The 23,881-nt window shown below is 35.8% G+C and overlaps 1 protein-coding gene across 2 annotated transcripts in view; it reads left to right on the plus strand.

The window, feature by feature from the left end:
- The window catches only part of LOC134527377 (DNA topoisomerase I, mitochondrial), a 275,543-nt gene that overhangs the window by 142,141 nt on the left and 109,521 nt on the right, over positions 1-23,881 (plus strand). For both annotated transcript variants that reach the window (XM_063360011.1, XM_063360012.1), the window contains exons 8-9: positions 13,460-13,573; positions 18,143-18,285. In XM_063360011.1, the coding sequence (XP_063216081.1) occupies positions 13,460-13,573; positions 18,143-18,285 (257 nt within the window). The remainder of the gene's footprint in view (positions 1-13,459; positions 13,574-18,142; positions 18,286-23,881) is intronic.

A 23,881-nucleotide genomic window follows, 5' to 3' on the forward strand; every position in this document is an offset into this window, starting at 1 on the left:
CAAGAGTATGCAGCAGACGTCTCCAATTCCAGTATACTACTTTGATAGGTGATGCAATAACCTTGCCTGCTTAATATATTCACAACTTTTTTGCTTCCTGTGAGGCTTTTTATGGTTATACCCTGTTACCGCCCTGTTGCTTTACTCCAGCAACACCGCGGTCAACAATCTGTCCTCACACTCTGCCCCCAAGGAGGGTCAAACTTCACGTGGGTGGCACGATCCCACCGCACGCGACAGTACAAAATATAGTTCCCCTTTTTATTCTGCAAGTGTGAGATGCTTTAAAACAAACAATGTAAGAGCAGGATTCAAATTATTTTATTCTGAGTAGCATGATTCAAACTAACTCCTAAGAACATTAAACTATAACTCACTAACTATAACACTAAACTATAATTCACTTGATTGGCCAAACATAATATTAAATTAAAGGTCCTTGAATCTGTATAGTTCCTGTGCGTGCACTTTTACGATATTATGCATGAACTCGTTTGCTGTCTGTCTCTAGCAATCACGGCCTAAGTGGGTAATGTTGCACCTCTCGTAAAAACATCCAAAAGAAAGTACGTCCAGTTCAAAGGCTAGTAAGACACGGACCCACCCTTCGCCTGTTCTGGCAACAAGGTGTTTGTGCGTCAACTCCTTACTTTATATGCGTTGACTGGGCCCCAGCTGGTCGTCCACGCGGCCGCCAGCTCTCGCCGGCCCATGTTGCTCTCGTCGTCGCCGGCTCGCAAGTTCCGTCTCACAAGTTCGCGCGCCACAGCTCTGCGCGTCACTCCGCCACGTCATCGTCGTGCATCTTCGACCGTCCTCGGGATTGCTCGGAACACCCAATACCCACTCAACACTTGGCGTCCATTTAGCAAACAATTTCAGTTCATTTTAGCATCCTAACGAAATTACTTTAACAAAAATGCCCAAAACGAATAAAAATTAATATTTTCTAATGAAACACAAAAATAAATACTTCTTCAAAGAAAATAAACTAAACAATGAAGAAAGTTACCGGAACCGGTAACAACCCAATAAAATATGCTTCCGCGGTTTGATAGAACCTCTTGTAATGCTATAGATAGAGTCCTGCGAATAACATAAATACAATCTCCGAACCCGATTGCAGCCTTCTTTGCCAACACCACTCAATGCAGTAGTCCAAAATATATCTAACCATTTTGGAACATCACACACTCCTTCATTTAATACTTCACTTTTTTTTTGTTCAATATATTTTATTGATATTTTAAGGCAAAATCTTGTGCTTCTTTTTCAAATAATATATCTTTAATTTCTTCATCATCGATTCTTTCAATATCTACTTCAGATGATATAAATAATGGTTTATTTGAAATATTAACGAATGAAACTTTGTGTTTCAATTTACTTTGTATATAATCCTTGCAAGCTTGATTACTGAATATGCTGGCTTCAGAATTTGCTTTTTCATACATTTATTGTGCAAATTCAGCATAACAATCTTTCAAGTGAGCTAATGACATCACTCGTCAATTTCTTATAACTTATTATTGAATATAATTAATTGTTCTCTGGCAATTTTATGGCTATCTCGATTCATGGCCCAATCATTATTTGGAGGTGGGGTCATTTTCCTTTGGTATTTGGCAAAATAATTCACACTACAGTTATGTATGATATGCCAAAAAAGTATCGTTAACAGTCATTTTCTTCTTGAATTTTCTGTAACATCTCTATATTGCCCTGTTCTATAGCATTATTTTTAATTTTTTCCAGGCAGTGTATTTTGTTTTTAATTTTATGACAGTATATTTGCGCCAATTACGTTTTATATTTATTTTAGTACATAGAAAGCATTTCTTCGCTGACTCATCTTCTCCAAAACTTTGTATATCTGTATCACAATCTATATTGTCCTCAACAGTATTATCCAAATCTTCAATATTACTGGTCTCATCATTAATGAATATTGAACTCTGGTCAACATTTCTGTAAATGATAACATGCAAAGCAATTACATAATTAAAAAATAAATAATTTCAAAGAGCTTTTAAGAGATTTCTATTTAGACGGATAGAATTGAGAAAAAAATTTTAATGGCATAATTCCACGAACAGTAGATTCAGATTAACTTGCTTTGAAAAATGAACAATTACTAAAAAAAATACAAAAAATTATTTAATTAACTAACCGTGAAGTGCATGGCAATGGGTCCGCTTCTACATTTGGAGCAGATGTTAAGGATATCGAGGGAATGATGATTCCAGTAGATTGAGTTGCTGCTGATGTCAAAGCTGGCTCAGTACTGTGTATGAGAAATTATTTTTAAAAAATTAAAAATTTTGTTTATATGAGAAACATACTATTAAAAAATTATCCCATATTAAATTAATCTTTAGTAAAATAGTTATATAAAAACATAAATGTCAATGATAAAAAATTTAGTATGTATGTTGCATAGCAATGGATAAATTAATTTTTAAGTACTTTCGAGAACATACAAGCATTTCCGAACATACTCAAATTCTCCGACTCTTGATCGAGTAAATTAAAAACACGTGGTAAAATTAACTATTGCATTGTTTACATTTATATTACACTTCAAATTTATTAAGAAAATATGTAATATATCATGTACTTTCTAAAATTATTGTTTACAGAATGTAACAATAATTTCACAATACTATACTTGATTTTTTTTACATAAATATGTGAAAATATGAACTTAATAAATTATATTTCATTTATTTTAAAAATAAAGTCAAAAAATATTCAATCGACTTACCTTTCATAAGACAAATATTTAGATTTCACTCAAAATTCTTTGTAGCAAGAGGAATGATAACCTATTATATCGTCATTCCAATTTTCAGGCAGTACATCTCCATATTTGTGTTTATGCTTTCGAGCAGATAAAAAATGTTTTGCAAGAAAGCCAAATGTCTTTATTAAATTTCTTTACTTCTTCTCTTTTCTCTTGAAACGTAGGGTTTTCACAAAGAAAATTACACAGAAAACACTTCATAATTATTTTGCAGCACAAAAAACATTTCTTGAAATTATTTCTTGAAAGACAAATGCGTGGTAGACTGTAAAAATCTTTATATGGTTACGGTCGACACTAACGTGGGATACCTGATACACTCCGCTGTATTAGCAAAATGCAGAAAATAAATAGATTTTTAATTTCATGAATTTCAAATATGTATTCAATTGGAGGACCGGGATAATGTGCCACACAATTTGTAGGACAATGTGACTATATATATATAAAGGTTATTTCTACACTTTATAGAAATCAGTTTATTAATTTTATTCACGCTTAACATTTCCATCAGTTTAAATTATGGTTCGCTTATTCTATGCAATTGTGTGTGATTTGAAAAGTATTTTGCTTTGTCGATGATTATGATTTTATTTTTCGTCATAAACCTTAAATTTTATTTTAATTCATTTTTTTTCTCTGCATTTGTATAGAATAGGAGTTTTCATTACTTAATTTCTGGACAAACAGTTCATGTTTGGTCAAAATTTAGAGAATCGCGTTGTTATTAACAAGATAGAGAAAAAGGTTCTTTTAGAATGTTCGTCAGTAAGCACGTTTTTTTAAGTTAGATTCTCCAAATATCTACTACAAGAATTATGACGATATTAAATATTTCAAGCTGGATTGCTGAAAATTAGAGAAGATTTATTGATATTTGCAAGAAATTAAGTGGATTTATATAAAATTATTTACGAAGAATTACCAGTTATTATCAACAAGTCCTGAACCATTAGCTGCTGATATTGACGTGTAGAAAAGAACTTGCCAGGAATATATAATTTTGAGGATAATCTAAAATTGACCTGCGAAAGAATAATTGACAAATCCAATGAAGGTTTGATGTCTGAGTCTACTTCTGTCCTGTCCAACAACGACTGACTGAAGGAAGGTGTGGAAGAACGTTTCAACTCGACGATGGAGTATCCGGAGAAGGACGATCCGTGAGCCAGTCTGACGACCAGCCTCAGGAGACCGTTCGAGAGGAGTGCCCGAAGGACTGTTTCTACCAGTAACGAGAGTGATGGAGGTCGCTGTCCGTTGATCGCGCAGTGCAGTGGTCACCAAGTATTACCTATTTTCCCTGGTGTGGTTTGCTGAAACCGAGGTTGGTTTGTCCCAGTCCCATCCCGTCGCTGTATAAACTTTCGTCGTTACGTTCAAGATTTCTATCCACGTTAATAAACAATTATTCGTTCAAAGAGACTTAAAGAATTGAAAGTTTAACTAAAATTGTAACTCCTATTCTGTATACATACTAACTTGGCTAATTTAATTTATCGTATATTATACCGGCATCCCAGTATTAGTTTTAGACGTAGTACATGATTGGAATTCATTTTGGAGTTAGTAACTATTGAGTAGGATGTTTACTCTGGTGTAGTATGTTTTCAGTGAAACCCAGAGGTTTGCTCACCGTCTGATTACTAAAAGGCATACACTCATATATAATTGATTTTAGCTTATTGTAACTTTCAACTTGAACTAAACTTAAAAGGAGAGATAATTTTTAGTTTTTTTGATCTAAAGTAACTGATTTACATGTTTGCCTAAATATTAATTTTAGGAACTTGATTACTAATTTGCACTTGGATTGATGAGTAACTAAAAACCCTGAAAGAATTCCAATTATCTTAGATTAGAAAATAATTTTACTTATACTATAGTGTGACTTATTAATTCTGTGAATCGAATATGTTGTATGATTGTTATGTCAACAATACAACAACACTTTGATAATACACTACCATTTGTTACAGATATCACATACTATTATTTACCACAGATAAAATAGTTACACTAAGAAATATTCTCAGTTTGGATTCTAGTAGGGTTAATTTAGACTCTTCAATTCGTTCATCCTGGCAGGACACAACAGATGTTAGGAAATTGATAGTAAATAATTAATAGTTTCCGTTTGACACATCAGTGGGTTCCGTGTTATATATATATATAAACTAAGCAACAGGAAAAAAAAAACTGGTTAGTAATCATTTTCGATTTTATTGTTATCGATACATGTTGTAAAGAGGGAACTCTTTGATCAAACCATACATTTTGTAGGACAAATATAATTCCGAATAATTCAGATAATTATCTTGAGATTTAACAAAAAAAAGTTACCAATTTTTGACAATCATCAAATCAAAATAATTTATCCCCGCTACCCCTGTTCGCTATCACAATCAAAAATTTTTGTAAGAGAAAAAGTAGGGCACCTTATCAAAATGAAGCTACTCACGGAAAATTAGCTTGATAGTGATCAATTGCAAAAATAGACTCTGGATCCTGGACTATTTTCTTTATAAAGCAGCACTTGTTTCAACGTATGAGTTTATCATGCGTACAAGTAAGTCTTATAGAATAAGCACAACTTAACAAAGTAATGTTTGTTTGTCAAATACATAAGTCCTCGATTATGAATTCCACCAAGCTTTCATTGTTGTACATGGAAAGAAAGTTATTTGAGAAATAAATATTCAGAATACTGTAACATAACTGAAAGAAAGTGCTCCACTATTTGCCTGTGCTGAAAGTTAAATAAGTAAGCAAGACTGGTACCAGTTACTAGTTTTGTCGGTATCACACAAAAAATGACCTCTTATATGGTTTAAAACATCTTGCAAACCCTTTAAAGCTAGTTTGTTTCTAACATGATAGTAAAATTGGGGATCATTGGGTGCTCAGGTAGTGATTTGTTGCACCTCAGTTGAGTTGGCCTAGTTAGTCGAGTAGGCAGAGGTCTATGAGTGAAACTAGAAATGAGTTACTGGCATACTAATTTGTGGTTGAAAGTGGTGCAATGTTTTATAATGTTTTTTCATTAAATATTTAAAACAGTCAATTGTTCAGTCAACATAATTGATCATATATTTATTAATTTGGCTCTTTTAAGGAAAAATAATATAAATTGACATTTCTGACCATTTTATTATGAAGGAGAAGAAAATGTTTGTTATGTAGATGCGAAAACGCCTTGTGCTAGTTTTGACTGGGACTTAGCAGTTTGTTGTATGGAGGATTTTGTTGTAGAGAGGTACATTATATAGGTGTATAATAATGACATTTAGGTTGGTAGCAGGTTAGTGTATTTAATAACAACATGTACATTTCTCTCTTTCTTTAATATTTTACTTTAATATGTTATCACCACACACATACATTAACTCTACCCTTATCTCCATCTTGTAACAAAGACAATGAAAACAAAACACATATAAAAAAGCATGTGACAAAACCAAACATAACAAAACAAAATTATATATACCAACTACAGAACAAAATGGTTCCTTATTACCTTCCCAAGACTGAACTGAAAGAGATATAACTGAACTAGTAGATAAATTGTCTTTTCAACAAAACTGTATAATAAAATTAATAATCAAGCTATTGAGATTAGCATTGCAAGTTTGTGCTGTTTTTGAGCTGTGTTGGGGCTAGGATATGACTAAATAAATATAAATGTTGATTTTTTTTGTAAAACTGTTGGGCAGATCATAGTTTCTCGATACCATTGCTGACTGTTAATTTTCTTTAGTTTGAATCACATTTTTGGTGTTGTGACTACTCATTCAGTCAATTTATCCAAGTATCTAACATTTCCAAAATCATTCGAAGCAATGTTTTTGTGACTTGACTTGAAATCACGCCTCTTTCGCAAGTTCGGTCTTTCCCTTTGCAGTGTGCCTCTTGCTCGTAGCCCCTAACTCACATTGAGGGAGGTGATAAAACTGTAAATCTTTGGACTAACATTTGGGATCTTAGTTTGTCTTGCCAATCTTAATTTCATTTTTTTTACTGTTCTGGCAGTACTGCATATCTCTTGAGTGTGGTCTGAAACTTGCATACATCTTGCATCCATCACGTGGTCAATTGCAACTTTCTTAGTACACACTTTAGGTACTGCAGTTTTAAAAGATGGTGCAAATTTTTCATTGCCTTTGTGTAAAGCCATGGTTAACTGTTCCCCAGTTGTGGTAGTGGGTCTGACGGCACAGTTCTGTATGTGATCAGAAAAAACACAGCATCACAGCCACGGAGTCGTGTGATTGGTGTGATTGTTGTACTTTTCAGTGGCACCACGGCGGCAAGCACGGACAGAGGATGAAAGTGGTACGTGAGTTGATGGTGGTGTTGGTGTCGTGACGTGGTAGTCTCTGTCGTTGCACACTTTGTTTAGAGCAACTGGAATGTTAGATTTACGTTGTGACTATGTGTTAGAGAAGCTGACTGGCCTCTGTCGTCTGGCAAGTTCAGAATGTTGGGAAATTGCGTGAGAATTGTGTCTTGTTTCTCAGAGATGTAATGGGACTTTATTTGATGTTTGCCATAATACTTATTTGATTCATTGTAATGAAATGACACCATAGATTTTTTTTAATTCCCATATTATTGAAGAACCTTATTGTTACAGTGCACAATAGTTACTAGACATTTGTAGCTTTATGTCTTGATTCCATTATAATTTTTAGTAGTTTCACACCTAAATATATATTTACATTTTCCAGCTTGTAAAGTTGAAAGACCATGCCCTCCCCAGATTTTATGAGTATTTTTTTTAAAGAAGTGAGTATTATGTATTTTCATTCAGAAAGGATCAGCTGGTTATGTAAGTTCAAGGTCACAGTGACCTAGTTTTGGATTTATTGTAATTAATTTTGATATTTAATTATTGTATATAGAATAGTCCTTCAGCTATATTTTTACTGGTTTTCACCTTTCTGGCTAGGTTTATATTAGTGTGAGTTTCAATGTTTAGTTTCATTTAAATGTTCTTTTTATAATTATAATTTTATGATGTGTTTCATAATGTGTTGGTGAACTGGTTTAAGTGAAAGATAGAGGCACTACGCTGAGGTGCCTAAATGATAGACGATTGATTGTTTATCGCATTCCGTGTTGAGAGACACAGACGTTCACCAGGACCATGGGAGAGCTCTCTGACCAGGGAATTGCTGAATAGTAGTTGTAAGAATAATAATTGTAGCCTATAGGAAGGAGCTTTTCCAGGGAAGTCCGCAGTTTATACTGTTTTGTGTTTTTGTACTGTACTTTGTTTCATCAGTCAATGTTAGCATGCTGGGCTGATAGGTCATGCCGTTTCGCGGCTCAAAAGCATGTACATTTATTTCATAAGAATAAATTTCAAACTCCATTTTAAACTCTTTTATTTAATTTCAACCATCGTGTGTGAAGAATAATGTAGTAACTATTAATGAACTTAATAAAAAACTACCTGCTATCGTCAACAAAAGAATTTAGTGGGTTTTGTTGATTCTTTTTGTATGTGCAAAGAACAGTCGTCATCTTAGCCGATTGTGACTGGTTACAAGCATGAATGTATTATCATGTTAGTATGCTAAAAATACCCAAATGTTGTTTTATCATTGCTGTAATAATAAGTAGTAAGTTTTTTGACTCTAAAACGGTAAGATCAATAAATAATAACATTTAATCATAATATCTAAAGGTGTTTCTTTGGCTTTGATTACTGGCACGTCATACTCATGTGGTAGCGTAACAGTTAAATTCTAACTGTTACAATTAGCTATACTTCCATGACAAGTAGCATGAGTGTACATTGATGTGTGTTTTGCCATTCAAGCACATTTAGTGGTGAAGTTATAATATTAAAAACAGCCTTCTCATATGCATAATTTTGAAACATGTACTAGGTACCTATTTCAATCCTCGTCTCTCCTTGTTCTGCATCTGTACACGCCATAACTCCAGCACAAATCAACTCTTTTGCATTCTTTAAAATATTTTATGGAGTTAAGTTTATATTAAATAATATATGTCAGTTTTAATAATTAAATTGTTTTTATTTCATAGAGGCATGCAATTGTGTTTACCTATATGCTATATGATTAAAAAGTGGCATGATTTGCAGTCTTTTATTTCTTTTTCTTTCCTCAATAGTGACAATAGTGCAATGTTTTTTTTTTAAATATAGCTTTTCGTGTATTCATGTGAATCCAACTAGAATTTGTTTTGCTGAGTGCTGGGAATCAAAATACAGATCATTTTAATTAATTTTTACTGCAACAGTTTTTTACGTAAAGTAAATTATGACGGTTTTATCTATGTAATGTTTGATCTCTATATGTCTATATATCATATATATATTATTAGCTATAAATGCCTTAATATTTAAATAACAGCATTCAGTGTACGTGTAATAATTAATAATACATAATATTACCTTCCAGGTACTATGGAAGGAGGTTGACCACAGTAAAGTTAGCTGTCTCTTGGGGGAGATTATGTTTACACATATTTTTTGGTTATTTTCTGGCTCTGTTATTTGTTTGTTTCATGTTGTAATAAATTATATTTCTACATTGACACAAATCATAATTCCTTTGAGTGAAGGTATGAGCACTTCTCTTTCTGCTCTCCCTATCTTATAAAGGCTCAATCTCATAAACAGAGTTAGTCGTTAAAGGCCAAGAAGTGATTAGGTATAACTGTGAATACTTGCATTTTTACCACAGTCAGATATTTAATAAATATCTGCTGAGACAAATTATGATAAAAATCTATTATACAAGAGTACTATTGCGATATCTAACAGGTAAATAAATAAAAGTACTGACAATAAAATGAAATAACCTACATGGCTTATGAAACAAGTATTAAAGAAAAAACATTTGTGTCTGTCGTAGCAGCTGTCTTTTCATTCACTGCTCAGGCCAGGGAATTGCGATGTTGGTGGATCACGAGGTGCTTGTACCTACTTGTGTGTGTGTGTGTACACACACTTGTTGGGCCTAACTCGAGCTGCTTCTTTGTTCTGTTGTAGAGTGTTGGGCAGCCACAATCCCTAAAGTGTCACTCTCTTGTGGCGAGGCACTCGTGCTCAGTCTTGGTAATGAGAGCCATACAACGAAAACCCTTCCTTTACCTTTCCTTTCTGTCGTGCATGGTACTGCGGGCTTCATCTAAAATGAATCCCTATCATTTGAACTACCTCGTGGCATTAGGAGGGATAGTGGTGATAACCAATACTACAACTTTCTCTTACCTTGTGTTTACACACACATCAGCAGAGGATAACTGTGTGCTGTGCTGCGACTTTCATAATTGATTTTTGATGCTCATGGTCTGTGTGAGTAGATCTTTTTTTAATACAAATATTAGAATGTATTTGAATACAAATACTAGTGGTAACGAGAATAATTAATTGGGGGAAAATTATAATAGTTGAACTTTCACATTCCAAAAATAACTTGTATTTGCTACTATGCAATGGCAATGGATATTTTAAGTTAATAGATGTTAATTACATGATGTAACTATGAAAATTTAAGTTTTTAAGAGTTTTTAGCAGTCTTGCAAACTTCATTTTGTTCCCGTATTTTAAACTTGTCAAAAAAATTGCAAGATCACAGATTATCGTGCCATTAAAACTTCAGCCATTCTTATCAAATAAAGTATTTAAAACAAGTGTGCACTTATTTTAATTGTAAACAAAATTACTTAAACTTTATGTAAATAATCACATGAGGTGATACACAAAGCTTTACTACACTATGAATACAATCAAATTAAGTATTTTCAGTTGACCCAGGCCTATTTTATAAGCTACATTACCCTCTCTTTTCTTGTGTTAGCAAGTCCTAAACCACTTGATACTTTGCAAATAGCCGTTCAACATGAGCCTGAAATATCCCGGAAACATATGTTCACATTCAAATTAATACATTTTCCACAGTGTTTATGGAATAAGTCGGGGGTCTCCAAACTACGGCCCGAGGGCCAGCACTGGCCACTAGCACCACCAATCTGGTCAAACATGCCCGGTATTCGGCCTGCATTAGTTTTACAGTATGTTGGTATGATGAGCTAACTATGTAGGTCTGGCCCTGTGGCCCTTAGGCTAAAAATTTTGAACACCCCTGGATTAGGGAGCGTTCAAGTATTACGTAACGAATTTGCGGGGGGGGGGGGGGGGGTTCCTTGTAAAACGTTACGATGCGTTACAGGGGAGGGACCTACGTGTTACGTCACTTTTTTTTTTTTTTTTTTTTTTTTTTACCCTTCAAAACGGTCGCGTAGTGACAGATTCTTTCACACATTTTTTAAAACTTTTTTTTCCTCAAAATTTCAAATGGCATGATAACTTAAATTTTTTTTTACCTTCACAAATTTGCTTCTGCTTGCTTTACAGGATTAGTGAATATTGTTTTTTTAACTCCAAACATATATATATATATTTATTTATTTATCAACAGCTGTTATAGTTTTTCTCGTCACTCCAGTAAAGTAGTTAACAAAAAATACTGCTATTCGGATGGCTTCATTATACATCGGTTGTCAACGTAGACTCCAATCGCCATATTAGAAATTATATAGGTATTGATATTCAATATACACTGTTTTCTATGTGTGAGATTTTCTCTCATCACAACAGTAATGTTGTGGTGTGAAAGACGATTGGTCTGAAAGGTTAATAAAAAAACTAGTGAATTAAAATCTCCCAAGTTGGCAACCCTTTTCGTTTATTTTTTACGGGGGATTCCTGATTGAATTGTTCGTATTTTGTTTTCCCATGATGGCAACCCTTTTCGTTTGTGTGCTCCAAGCACTCGACCGACTGTATGAAAATTGACAACTACGATGTTTCGGCGGAATATAGATACCCTGAAGATAGCTTGCAGGATCCAGCAGAACCTAATATGGCGTGGTATAGCACTCACGTCCGTGAATCGCAATATTTCTTGCAAGTTATTAAATGTGCGGATGAATCCTGCTGTTCCCAATTGAGAATTGCATTAAAATCTGTCTTTCCAGAAACTTTCCTGCCGCAACCCTGCCCAATCCTTCAAACCGCAAACAAGCTCGTGGTACCTAGTCAGATAGACAAAGGATCATGCAAGTTTTCGCCACTTCTTGTGAGGTTTTCTGTTGATCTGTCGCCTCATCTAGAAGGGTTTAAGCAGATGCCTTACGATTTCTTTTGCCCATCAGTACAATCCGACCTAAAGAACCGAGTATATTCAACCTGTGGGGTTTATTTTACATCCCACAAGAGTGTACAAATGCACAATTGTTACATGCATTGCAAGACTGCCCAAGACCTTCGTGAAAGTTGAGTACGGCCACAGTGACTTTCTGCAAGAAGGGCAATTGAGCTTCTCTGCATTGTGCGTCGCTGTGAAACATCGTCTGAGGATGCCGATTGGCTCGACGAAGACGAAGTTGATGCAAGCGGGTTAACAATTCCGGAACCCTCTTCGTCTGCTCTCCGGATGCCATTAATGAAAGAATCTGAGTGGCTGGCAAACCCATGGACAGAGGAGCAGTACAACTCCAATTGACTTTGTTTTTTTTTTTTACAATCTACTTATTTTAATTATGGCTAATTTTATTTTAAGTATTTTTCGTTTTCGTTCGATCGTATTCTTAAATACGATTATATTTTGACAAATATATTTTATTGCAGTTAGATTTTTATGTTTGTAATTGCATTGCCAAAGGTAAAAATAATTATTAGAAATAAAATTTATTTGATTTTAATAGCTTTATTAGTAAAACACTAAAATAGGAGAATGCATGAGAAGAACAATGGCGGATAAAGCAAAAAGTGTATAAGGACAGAGCCAAGTCAGGAAAACGACGTAATTAAATGTATGATTGCTAAATGTATGATTGAGTAGTAAAAATTTATTAGGACAAAAAAAACATTAGAAAGCTCTTGCTTTTAAAAAAAAGACATTTCAAATGTTAAAAAAATACATTAACGTGATTAAAACAATAACAAAGGTATTTTAGTGACTTATTCTGGTACGTTACGCCACATAATTGTGACTTTTAGGTAAAAATGGTCACTTGGGGTTACGTAACGTTTTACTAGGGGGGAGGGGGGTACAGAATAACGTTACGGCACGTTACATGGGGGGGTGGGGGGGTCAAAAATATCAAAAAATTGTGTTACGTAATACTTGAACGCTCCCTTAAGTGATACAAGTTTATGATTGTTCTAAGTTCCTACTGAGACATAAGATTGAAATATTGTACACACACACATTATTTGTGTCATTAATATTCTGTTTATTTTTACAATTGTAAAGTTTCAATATATTATCCTGTGTTAATGGTACAATGAAAATTTGTTCTTAATTAAGTACCATATTATTTATGTAAATTATGTTTCATATTATTGCTGTATGGATTTAAATGTACATATTTCCAAGGTATAACTTGAGATTAAAAATACAAATGACTTGACAATATAATTGGAAATAAATTACATGGGAAAAAAACAGCACAGACCTATCTAACCAGTCTTTACCTTTGAAATAGTCATTGAATTACATAGGATCGAAAGTATGCGTGCTTTCAAATTCCTGAGATATTTCATTAATTTGTATACATGTTTAAAACACAATTGTTAATGTCTTGAGTGTTTAATTTTAAAATTATGTTTCTCAGGCACAGCGCAAAATAAAATCTGAAGAATCGGATGAAGATATACCATTGCTTCAGAGACAAAAGAAGAAAGGGTCAAAAAAGCGAAAAGCAGAAAGTGATGATGATTTTGTGGAGGTGAGAAATACATACATAATAATTTGTTTTAATTTTTGTTAATTTGAATTTACGAAAGTTAGAATTAAGTGTAAGAGAGTATGCTTGCTATGAAAATGGTTATATTTAGTTGTCCATAGCCTTTGTAACATACAGAATGTCCACATTCTGTAACGTCAGGGAAAAGTGAGGGAAATTGCATTTACTCAGGGAAAGTCATTAGAATTCACTTGAAATTCTGAAAAAGTCATTAAAATTCCCAGTTGAGGTTAGATTGTGGGATTCTCCAGTCAGCAAACATTCTAAATGTGAAAGCATTTTTTTTTCAATGATGTGTTAGTGTGAACATACACACTTTAACATAGCATGTGCAATTATCTGTTTCGAATGAATAAAAAAAGTGCAGAGCTATGGTGATGGCAGTGGGAGCTATGGCGGTGGCAGAGGGAGAGCTTTGGCGGTGGCAGAGGGAGAGCTTTGGCGGTGGCAGAGGGAGAGCTTTGGCGGTGGCAGAGGGAGAGCTATGGCGGTGGCAGAGGGAGAGCTATGGCGGTGGCAGAGGGAGAGCTTTGGCGGTGGCAGAGGGAGAGCTATGGCGGTGGCAGAGGGAGAGCTTTGGCGGTGGCAGAGGGAGAGCTATGGCGGTGGCAGAGGGAGAGCTATGGCGGTGGCAGAGGGAAAGCTATGGCGGTGGCAGAGGGAGAGTTATGGCGGTGGCAGAGGGAGAGCTATGGCGGTGGCAGAGGGAGAGCTATGGCGGTGGCAGAGGGAGAGCTATGGCGGTGGCAGAGGGAGAGCTATGGCGGTGGCAGAGGGAGAGCTATGGCGGTGGCAGAGGGAGAGCTATGGCGGTGGCAGAGGGAGAGCTATGGCGGTGGCAGAGGGAGAGCTATGGCGGTGGCAGAGGGAGAGCTATGGCGGTGGCAGAGGGAGAGCTATGGCGGTGGCAGAGGGAGAGCTATGGCGGTGGCAGAGGGAGAGCTATGGCGGTGGCAGAGGGAGAGCTATGGCGGTGGCAGAGGGAGAGCTTTGGCGGTGGCAGAGGGAGAGCTATGGCGGTGGCAGAGGGAGAGCTATGGCGGTGGCAGAGGGAGAGCTATGGCGGTGGCAGAGGGAGAGCTATGGCGGTGGCAGAGGGAGAGCTATGGCGGTGGCAGAGGGAGAGCTATGGCGGTGGCAGAGGGAGAGCTTTGGCGGTGGCAGAGGGAGAGCTATGGCGGTGGCAGAGGGAGAGCTATGGCGGTGGCAGAGGGAGAGCTTTGGCGGTGGCAGAGGGAGAGCTATGGCGGTGGCAGAGGGAGAGCTTTGGCGGTGGCAGAGGGAGAGCTTTGGCGGTGGCAGAGGGAGAGCTATGGCGGTGGCAGAGGGAGAGCTTTGGCGGTGGCAGAGGGAGAGCTATGGCGGTGGCAGAGGGAGAGCTATGGCGGTGGCAGAGGGAGAGCTATGGCGGTGGCAGATGGAGAGCTTTGGCGGTGGCAGAGGGAGAGCTATGGCGGTGGCAGAGGGAGAGCTATGGCGGTGGCAGAGGGAGAGCTATGGCGGTGGCAGAGGGAGAGCTATGGCGGTGGCAGAGGGAGAGCTATGGCGGTGGCAGAGGGAGAGCTATGGCGGTGGCAGAGGGAGAGCTATGGCGGTGGCAGAGGGAGAGCTATGGCGGTGGCAGAGGGAGAGCTATGGCGGTGGCAGAGGGAGAGCTATGGCGGTGGCAGAGGGAGAGCTATGGCGGTGGCAGAGGGAGAGCTATGGCGGTGGCAGAGGGAGAGCTATGGCGGTGGCAGAGGGAGAGCTATGGCGGTGGCAGAGGGAGAGCTATGGCGGTGGCAGAGGGAGAGCTATGGCGGTGGCAGAGGGAGAGCTATGGCGGTGGCAGAGGGAGAGCTATGGCGGTGGCAGAGGGAGAGCTATGGCGGTGGCAGAGGGAGAGCTTTGGCGGTGGCAGAGGGAGAGCTTTGGCGGTGGCAGAGGGAGAGCTATGGCGGTGGCAGAGGGAGAGCTATGGCGGTGGCAGAGGGAGAGCTATGGCGGTGGCAGAGGGAGAGCTATGGCGGTGGCAGAGGGAGAGCTATGGCGGTGGCAGAGGGAGAGCTATGGCGGTGGCAGAGGGAGAGCTATGGCGGTGGCAGAGGGAGAGCTATGGCGGTGGCAGAGGGAGAGCTATGGCGGTGGCAGAGGGAGAGCTATGGCGGTGGCAGAGGGAGAGCTTTGGCGGTGGCAGAGGGAGAGCTATGGCGGTGGCAGAGGGAGAGCTATGGCGGTGGCAGAGGGAGAGCTATGGCGGTGGCAGAGGGAGAGCTATGGCGGTGGCAGAGGGAGAGCTATGGCGGTGGCAGAGGGAGAGCTGTTGCCATGGCAGAGGCTGGAATTTCTTTGTTTCTTTCAGATAATTGGAAAATAGAATTATTAAAAAATTTGGTCTGGAAAGATGAGGGAAATTTTATTGCAGATTACTGTGGACATCCAGATCAAACTCAGATAATCTTATTACTTAAGTCACAATAATTATTTCTTTGAATTAGAATGAATATTTTTAGGATTGCAACCAGTTGAAGTTTCCAACCATTATTATTATTATTATTATTTTGTAAATTGCCGTATGGTTGAGTGCTTGGTTTGCGGGCCTTAGAATGTAAATTAACTAAGGTTGCCCCTTCTCTATCCAGGCATACGTTAGAAGAACTCTTTTGTAAAAACACAAATTTGGTAAATTTGCCCTCAGTGGTATCTAGGACAGCTCCAGCTAACGTAGTCATGCAGTTTTTTGCATACGTTTTTGTATTATATTTACCTATAGAATTGTGTGGCTTGCAAGGTACATTCATAAATTATTGGACATATTTTTTCAATTAGTCAAACGAATCCTCAAACATCTTCCTCACTTTTGAAAGATTCAATATTCTAAAGAAAGAAAAAGTTGATGTTGAATTCAGACATTCATACAATTGCACCTTTGTGTAGTTTAAAGGATTACGTTATTAATTCCTACATAAGCTATCAAAGAAATGTGTATTATTGACACCAGTGACAATGCTCTGAGGATATTTGTTTAACACTTCAGTGAAAATGTTTAACAAAAAAAATTGTTAATATTCTGAACATATAAATAAATAGGAATGGACCTGGTCACATCTCCAAACCTTTAATCTCTATTACATAAGGATTTGATATTAGAGGGGGAAAAAATTATAATGCTATTACTGGAGGAAATATAATAAAAATTCAAAAATTCTATACTGTTAAGTCTGAAGTGTACTGGGTCTATTTTTTTTCCTTCACATCTATCTTATTACCATTCCCAAAGGTATTGTACACTTAATATGTAATTATAAAATTAAAATTACATAATATATTAACTCTGGAAACTTAGTGAAACAAAATTTAAAGGTTTGAATGTTTCAACATTATAGTTAATATTTTTTATTCCTTGTACATTATCCTAGCTCTGGATTTGAGGGGTAGATTCAACGTGCTCTTCGATAATCAAATTTGAGATTTGGATTCTAAAAAATTGGAATTCAGCTCTTCACTACTATGATAATTTACTTTGTTGGGTACTGTAAATTCAACCCTTTAAAATGCATTAAAGAAACAAGGTGGCTGCCTGGCTGAGCAGCCCAATGGCATGAACTTCAATACAAAAAATTACATTTAAGTCTGCTTGAATGTGTTTGCAAGTGTGTTATTGAAATTACACTGGGCAGGTTTTGTTTTTTCTTGCATTTTTTAATCTGTAATTTTTGGAATGGTTTTATTTTTAGCCCAATTTTATTTTTAAAACAACAATTCAGTTTTTTTTTTTTTAATATAAAAGCTGTTTTGTATTTTTTTACTCCACCAAAATATTAGTAAAATTTTATAATGGATTTTTACAATAAAATAATATGTACAGTTTTACGATAAAACAATTTGTAATAAATTGGTCTTAATCAGATAAATCTCATAACAATAAAAATAAATAAGCTAGCATTTGTGGTTTCAAAGTTATCCAGTAAGAGATCCCTCGATAAAACAAATAAATTAATATTTCTCACCCATGCTCTTCGGTACAATTTTTTGTCAAAAAATGACATTTCTTAAATTTCTAACATTATAGATAACTTTTTGTATGATTTGAATTTAAGTTTTGGTTAAATGCTGCTTGATTCCATGATATAACTTGCATTTCAGTGCTATATGGTGTATTATATTGTATATCAGTGTAATGCTGTGTTTTGACATGCTTTTTGGGGTTATTTTGGTTTTATCACAATTCACCATATAATCTTGTCCCTAGGTACATGGCATTGAAAGTGGTTTAGGTGGGTCGACGGAATCTTCATCTTCATTATTTCACAGTAAAATTACTACGTGTTCACTCAAAATTAATTTGGATTTGCATGCAGACATAAATAACATGCAATGACATGCTAGTTAAAGGCTGTGTGCATAGGGGGCCAGAAGCATCCCACCTGTGAAACAGTGTCACTCTTAGTGCTGCAATGTTTTTAGAGCTCGTGTCTAGCCAGGCTGCCATCTTGTGATAGTTCTCGTAACGAGCTTTCAATGTCAATGTAATATTGAACTGTCTTGTTTGAAATTAGAGATTGTTTTCAGGAAAAGAAGAAGAAAAAGATAAAAGTAAAATCTGAGAAAGATTTGAAAATTAAGACACAGAAGGGTGTAAAAGTGGAGAATGACACACAAGGCAGTCCAAGGAAGAAGAAAAAAGAGGAAGAAACACAGGATGTGTGGAAATGGTATGTGTTTAAAATGGCAGGAAGTTAAGATGTAAGAAACTTTTAATTACATTACCGGTATATTTTTTGCTACACTAAAAGTGAATGGTGCTAGCTATAATACTGTACAAGTGAAAATTGTTTCATTAGCGTTTGTAGTTGTCAATTTTTTAAGGTGGTGTAGTTTTGTGCACAGCATACAAAAACCCTTAAGTGCCATAAATTTTTAAAATGGCAAAAGAAGTTAGTTTAAACAAAAGCTTTAAAAAAAATTGAATTGTTTAAGATTAAATAACACCACAAACATTTGAAAAGACATTATGTATTAATGATTTATAATGTGCATCTTTTAACCTGCAAATAATTTTCAGTCTTGCATGTTAAGTTATAAATGAAAAGTAGTATTAATAAAAAACTTCAGATTGTGTTATAAATTAGATTGAACACTTTGGTTATATAAATATTTACCAATTTCAAATAAATAATTTTTTGTTTCGTGCACAGTTAAATTAATTAGACTGGGTTATTTCTGGGTCACTTGATGCAATACATTTTAAGGTAAAAATTACATTTTGAATCACATGGATACATGGTTTTACTAATCACAATATTTAGACTTCCATTAAAAAAAATTATTGGTTGGAGGGCAGTGTTTTAAAATAATACTGGCTTCTAGTGCATACATAAAGTGATATAATGCCAAAATTGAGATACACTCGAGAATTTAAGAAAATATCATCTTACTTTCTTGGTAGACAAACTTTTTTTTTTTTTTTTTTTCCCCGAAATTTAAGTTGCTACATCATCCCTCTTGACTTCAGTTATTTGACCAACATTGCGTAGAAAATGTCAAAATCTCGATAGTCTTAAGAGAATTTGAAATATAAGGCCAGTGTTGTTAAGTTGCAAAAGTTAGTATGTTGTGCTTTTTTTTTTTTTTTCAGCATGTGAAATTTCATGAAATTTTGCCTAATATTATTTTAAATCATGAAATAAAACATGAATCGAAAAATTCAGAACAATTGACATGTGTGAGTTATAAAAAGTTTTTTTTTTATATAAAAAGATTCATTACAATACCTAATATATGTAAAAATTTATTTTTAACTGTGTTCAATTGAACTCTACAAGCCTGAACAACATGCAAGAGCATCAAACCAGATGTTAAAAGGGCATTGCTTTAATAATTTAGCATGTTTAGCATGAAAACCTTAAATAAAAGTAATGTATTGATATTCCAAAAATGTCTGTTTTAATTTACAGTATCGTTTATTTAAAAATAAATAGTAAATATATTCTTGATATTGTGTCCAGAAAACCAGAATCATGACTGTGATAAGTGTGTCTGTATTTCTAACTATCAATATTGTAAAGCTGCATGTTTGTCATGTTGAACAAGGTAAATAGATGGCAGTAGTGTAGCTGAAGTCAGTTGTGTGACTGGCCACTTGGCAGCAGCACTTGAGTTGTGCATTCAAGATGGTGAATATGTGTAGATGAAAGGTTATGGATCCCATTAACATTTTTAATTTTTACTATATTTTCCAAATAATAGTAATGAGCATCTGCTAAATTTGTAACACTTTTATCAGTGAGTGTAATGTTAACCAGTATTTGTTTTTTCAAGGCTGCATGTTTAAAAGTACATCATGGTGTACATTTGAGGTTAGGACACATTTTAATTAATGTAATTATTAAACATACGGTGAAATTCAGGTATATAAGCAGGTATGTTCCACAGTTCTGCTCTGAAGTATAATATCTACATGTCTAGAGTTAAATTTATGTTGAACTAAAAGTTCATGTTTGTCAGGTAAACTAAATGTGTGTCACTGAAAGCCTGCTGTGCTGGTATGTATAAGCAAGTACAAGAGAACCTCTTTGATATCTAGTTAATACAGGCTTCCTGTAAACTCACTGGAAATTAACTCTGAGTTTTAATGTTTATAAGTGTGTGTAGCATTGCAAAATGGGTCATAAGAATATTAAGAATAAGTTTGAGGTGAAGGATTTTTTTTTTTTGTGATATAGAGAACAGTTCAGATATGTTAAAAATTGTTATTAATTACTCTTTTTAAATTTCATGTAAAGTCTTAAAATACTTATTTTCCCGAGATATTTAATTATTAATTTGTGGGTTAACTCCAGCTCATAACTAATTTTGATATATGATTTCATTAATTGTTTTATTTAAGGCAATGGAGAAGATAATTTTACAGGACATAATTTTTAAACTAAAATTTTGGATGTGAATTTCAACTTCAATTGCTAAAATTTGAATATTATATTTAAATTAGTTGGGTAAATTTTGAATTCTATTGAGATTGTAGTGGAATAATTCGAGAACAGTCTGGAAAGCCCAGAAGGAAGAGCGGACAGGCGCGACACACTGGCGCCAGCAAGTTATTTTCCTCGTTGTAAATGCGTTGTTGGGGATTTACGCGTCACGTGGACGCATAGCTTTCGCGACGGTCTGGAAGGTTCTCTGGAGGCTACCACTAGCCAACCAATCAGGGCGAGTCCTGGCGTGGTGTGATGCGCTCGGCCGAAATTCCTTATTTGGGCATGTTGATGAATGCTGTACTGTGATTGGTCGGTTGGCCCACAGGGTTGCTTCCCTTGTCTTCACCTATACAAGGGAGGTAATCTTGTCTACCAACTCAGTTGTCGCTTGATTGTCGTCCAGTCCGGTCGCGTCGTCGGCAACTCGCACAATATTATGGAGTTGCACTAAGGGAAAATTTCACGCCTAGGGGCTAGGGCCAGGCCGTAAATTTTAACCTAAAGATTTTTTCGGAATCATGTAACTAGAAATTTAGGCCCTAGGCGTCGGCGACGGCCCAACTTCGCGCGACTTCGGTCAGTGCGCAACCGTACCTTGAGTTACATCGCTAACCAAGGGAGAGTAATAAATTCTATTTTTTTTTTGTGAGCGACAAGACTCAACGACCATCAACAGAAAAATGTCTGGTATGGTATGCATTTGGACCTCATCCTATCAAAATTCAAGGACTTCGAAAAAATTTGTAGAACAAAAACTGTGCAAGTAACAAAGCTTAGAACCAAATTTGTCTGAATTGTGTTGTCATGTAACTGAAAAAACTATCGTTTCTTTGGTTTGAAACGAAATAAACAAAAAGTAATGCAATAAACTCTTTCATTTCCAATTTAAAACATATTTTGATGTAACAAAAAATTATCTGAATCGACCATCGTAATCATAAATTCTTAAAGAACATTGTTTTTATTGTTACATTTCTATGTGTTAGCCGGGCCGCAAGGAATGTAACAACATGGCGCCCAACGTGGGGCACGAATTTAGACACTGCCTGATGATAAAATAAACATTCGGAAAAACAGTAAAAATTTATCAAGTAAAAACCAATCATGACGAAATAAACTGGCAAAACCTTTTAGAACATCGGCAAAATTATAACTTGTGAACGAGTGATTCGTGTGTGGATCGTGTGAACTTTTATATCCGCGTCGCACTTGTAAACATCGACAGACGAAGACGAGCGTGACACCGTTTAACAGCGCGGGACATCGTGGGAAAGGAATGCAACGAGAACTACATTTTAGAACATCGTAGAACAGCGCTTCGCAGAACATCGTGGGACACGATTCCAGCAACATAGATCATCTCGGTACTTCGCGGGACAACGAGGGATGAATCGCCGGAAACAGCAAGTCTAAATTGGACAGAAACTTACATTCTTATGGTCTAAATTTTGTATTTGTGGTTATCATTGTTTAAAGTTTTTTTTAAATGTGTTTTTAAAGGGTTGTTTATGTTTTCTGGTAATTTATAATAGTAAAAACAAAAGAAAAATGAGTACAGACAGTCAGGATGACCTTGCGGGTTTTCCTGAAACTTCAGGAATGTCCGATCCTAATTTGAATATTGAATTAGTGCAGGAGTAGTCGGAAAACATGGAACAGCCTGCAAATGGTAGTCCAGTAGAGGTTATGGGGGGGTCAGGTATGTCTAATCAAATGTTAGAAAAATTAATGATAATGATGGATAACATGTCACAAGGGATGCATAACATGTCACAAGGTCAGACTGAATTCAGGTATATAATGGAACAAAAATTAGATGCCACTAAACAAAAATTAGATGCCACAGAAAAAAAATTAGATGCCACTGAACAAATTTAATCAATACATTTGAGAGCCGATTTGATGCACTTAGGAATGATCTTAATGAACAGATCTCTTCCTGTATATGCAAAGTAAATAATTGTGAAGTGGAGATAGAGGCGATACAGTCTAGGTTAAACACTTGTGAAAATATAGTGGGCCAAGTTCAGGAAAATTTGACGCAAACAGGTAAAACAGTTCAGGAACATAGTAATAAAATTTCAGAACTAGTACAACATAATGAAAGTATACAAAACAAAATGACCAAAAATCAAGGGGATATCACAAATTTGCAGTTAAAAGTAAATGAGAATTCCCAAAACATCTATTACAATGAAAAGAAAATTCAGGAAGTCAAAGAGAATTTTGAAGCTAATGTTGAAAGGATATTTACAGAAAATTCCAAAATAAGTAACCAGTTAGAGAATTTCAGGGATGATGTGGGTCAAGAATGTTTGCAAAAAATGGAGGAAAAACTGAGTATGATTAGAGGGGATGGAAAGGGTAACATTAGAAGTTCGGTTTTAACTGTAGATAAAGTAAACACTTTCGAAAAAACAATGCCTAAATTTTTTGGGGATGATCGAGGGGCTACTCCAATACAATTTATAACCAAATGTGAGAAAGTATTTAGCTATCTTAGAGGTTCAGAGGAACAACAGGTAGAATTGTTTATCACTAAATTAAGTTTTTTTTTTATATAAAAAGATTCATTACAATACCTAATATATGTAAAAATTTATTTTTAACTGTGTTCAATTGAACTCTACAAGCCTGAACAACATGCAAGAGCATCAAACCAGATGTTAAAAGGGCATTGCTTTAATAATTTAGCATGTTTAGCATGAAAACCTTAAATAAAAGTAATGTATTGATATTCCAAAAATGTCTGTTTTAATTTACAGTATCGTTTATTTAAAAATAAATAGTAAATATATTCTTGATATTGTGTCCAGAAAACCAGAATCATGACTGTGATAAGTGTGTCTGTATTTCTAACTATCAATATTGTAAAGCTGCATGTTTGTCATGTTGAACAAGGTTAATAGATGGCAGTAGTGTAGCTGAAGTCAGTTGTGTGACTGGCCACTTGGCAGCAGCACTTGAGTTGTGCATTCAAGATGGTGAATATGTGTAGATGAAAGGTTATGGATCCCATTAACATTTTTAATTTTTACTATATTTTCCAAATAATAGTAATGAGCATCTGCTAAATTTGTAACACTTTTATCAGTGAGTGTAATGTTTACCAGTACATATTTGTTTTTTCAAGGCTGCATGTTTAAAAGTACATCATGGTGTACATTTGAGGTTAGGACACATTTTAATTAATGTAATTATTAAACATACGGTGAAATTCAGGTATATAAGCAGGTATGTTCCACAGTTCTGCTCTGAAGTATAATATCTACATGTCTAGAGTTAAATTTATGTTGAACTAAAAGTTCATGTTTGTCAGGTAAACTAAATGTGT

This window comes from Bacillus rossius, chromosome 1 (assembly GCF_032445375.1).
Source record: "Bacillus rossius redtenbacheri isolate Brsri chromosome 1, Brsri_v3, whole genome shotgun sequence".
In the NCBI taxonomy this organism is placed as follows: Eukaryota; Metazoa; Arthropoda; class Insecta; order Phasmatodea; family Bacillidae; genus Bacillus; species Bacillus rossius.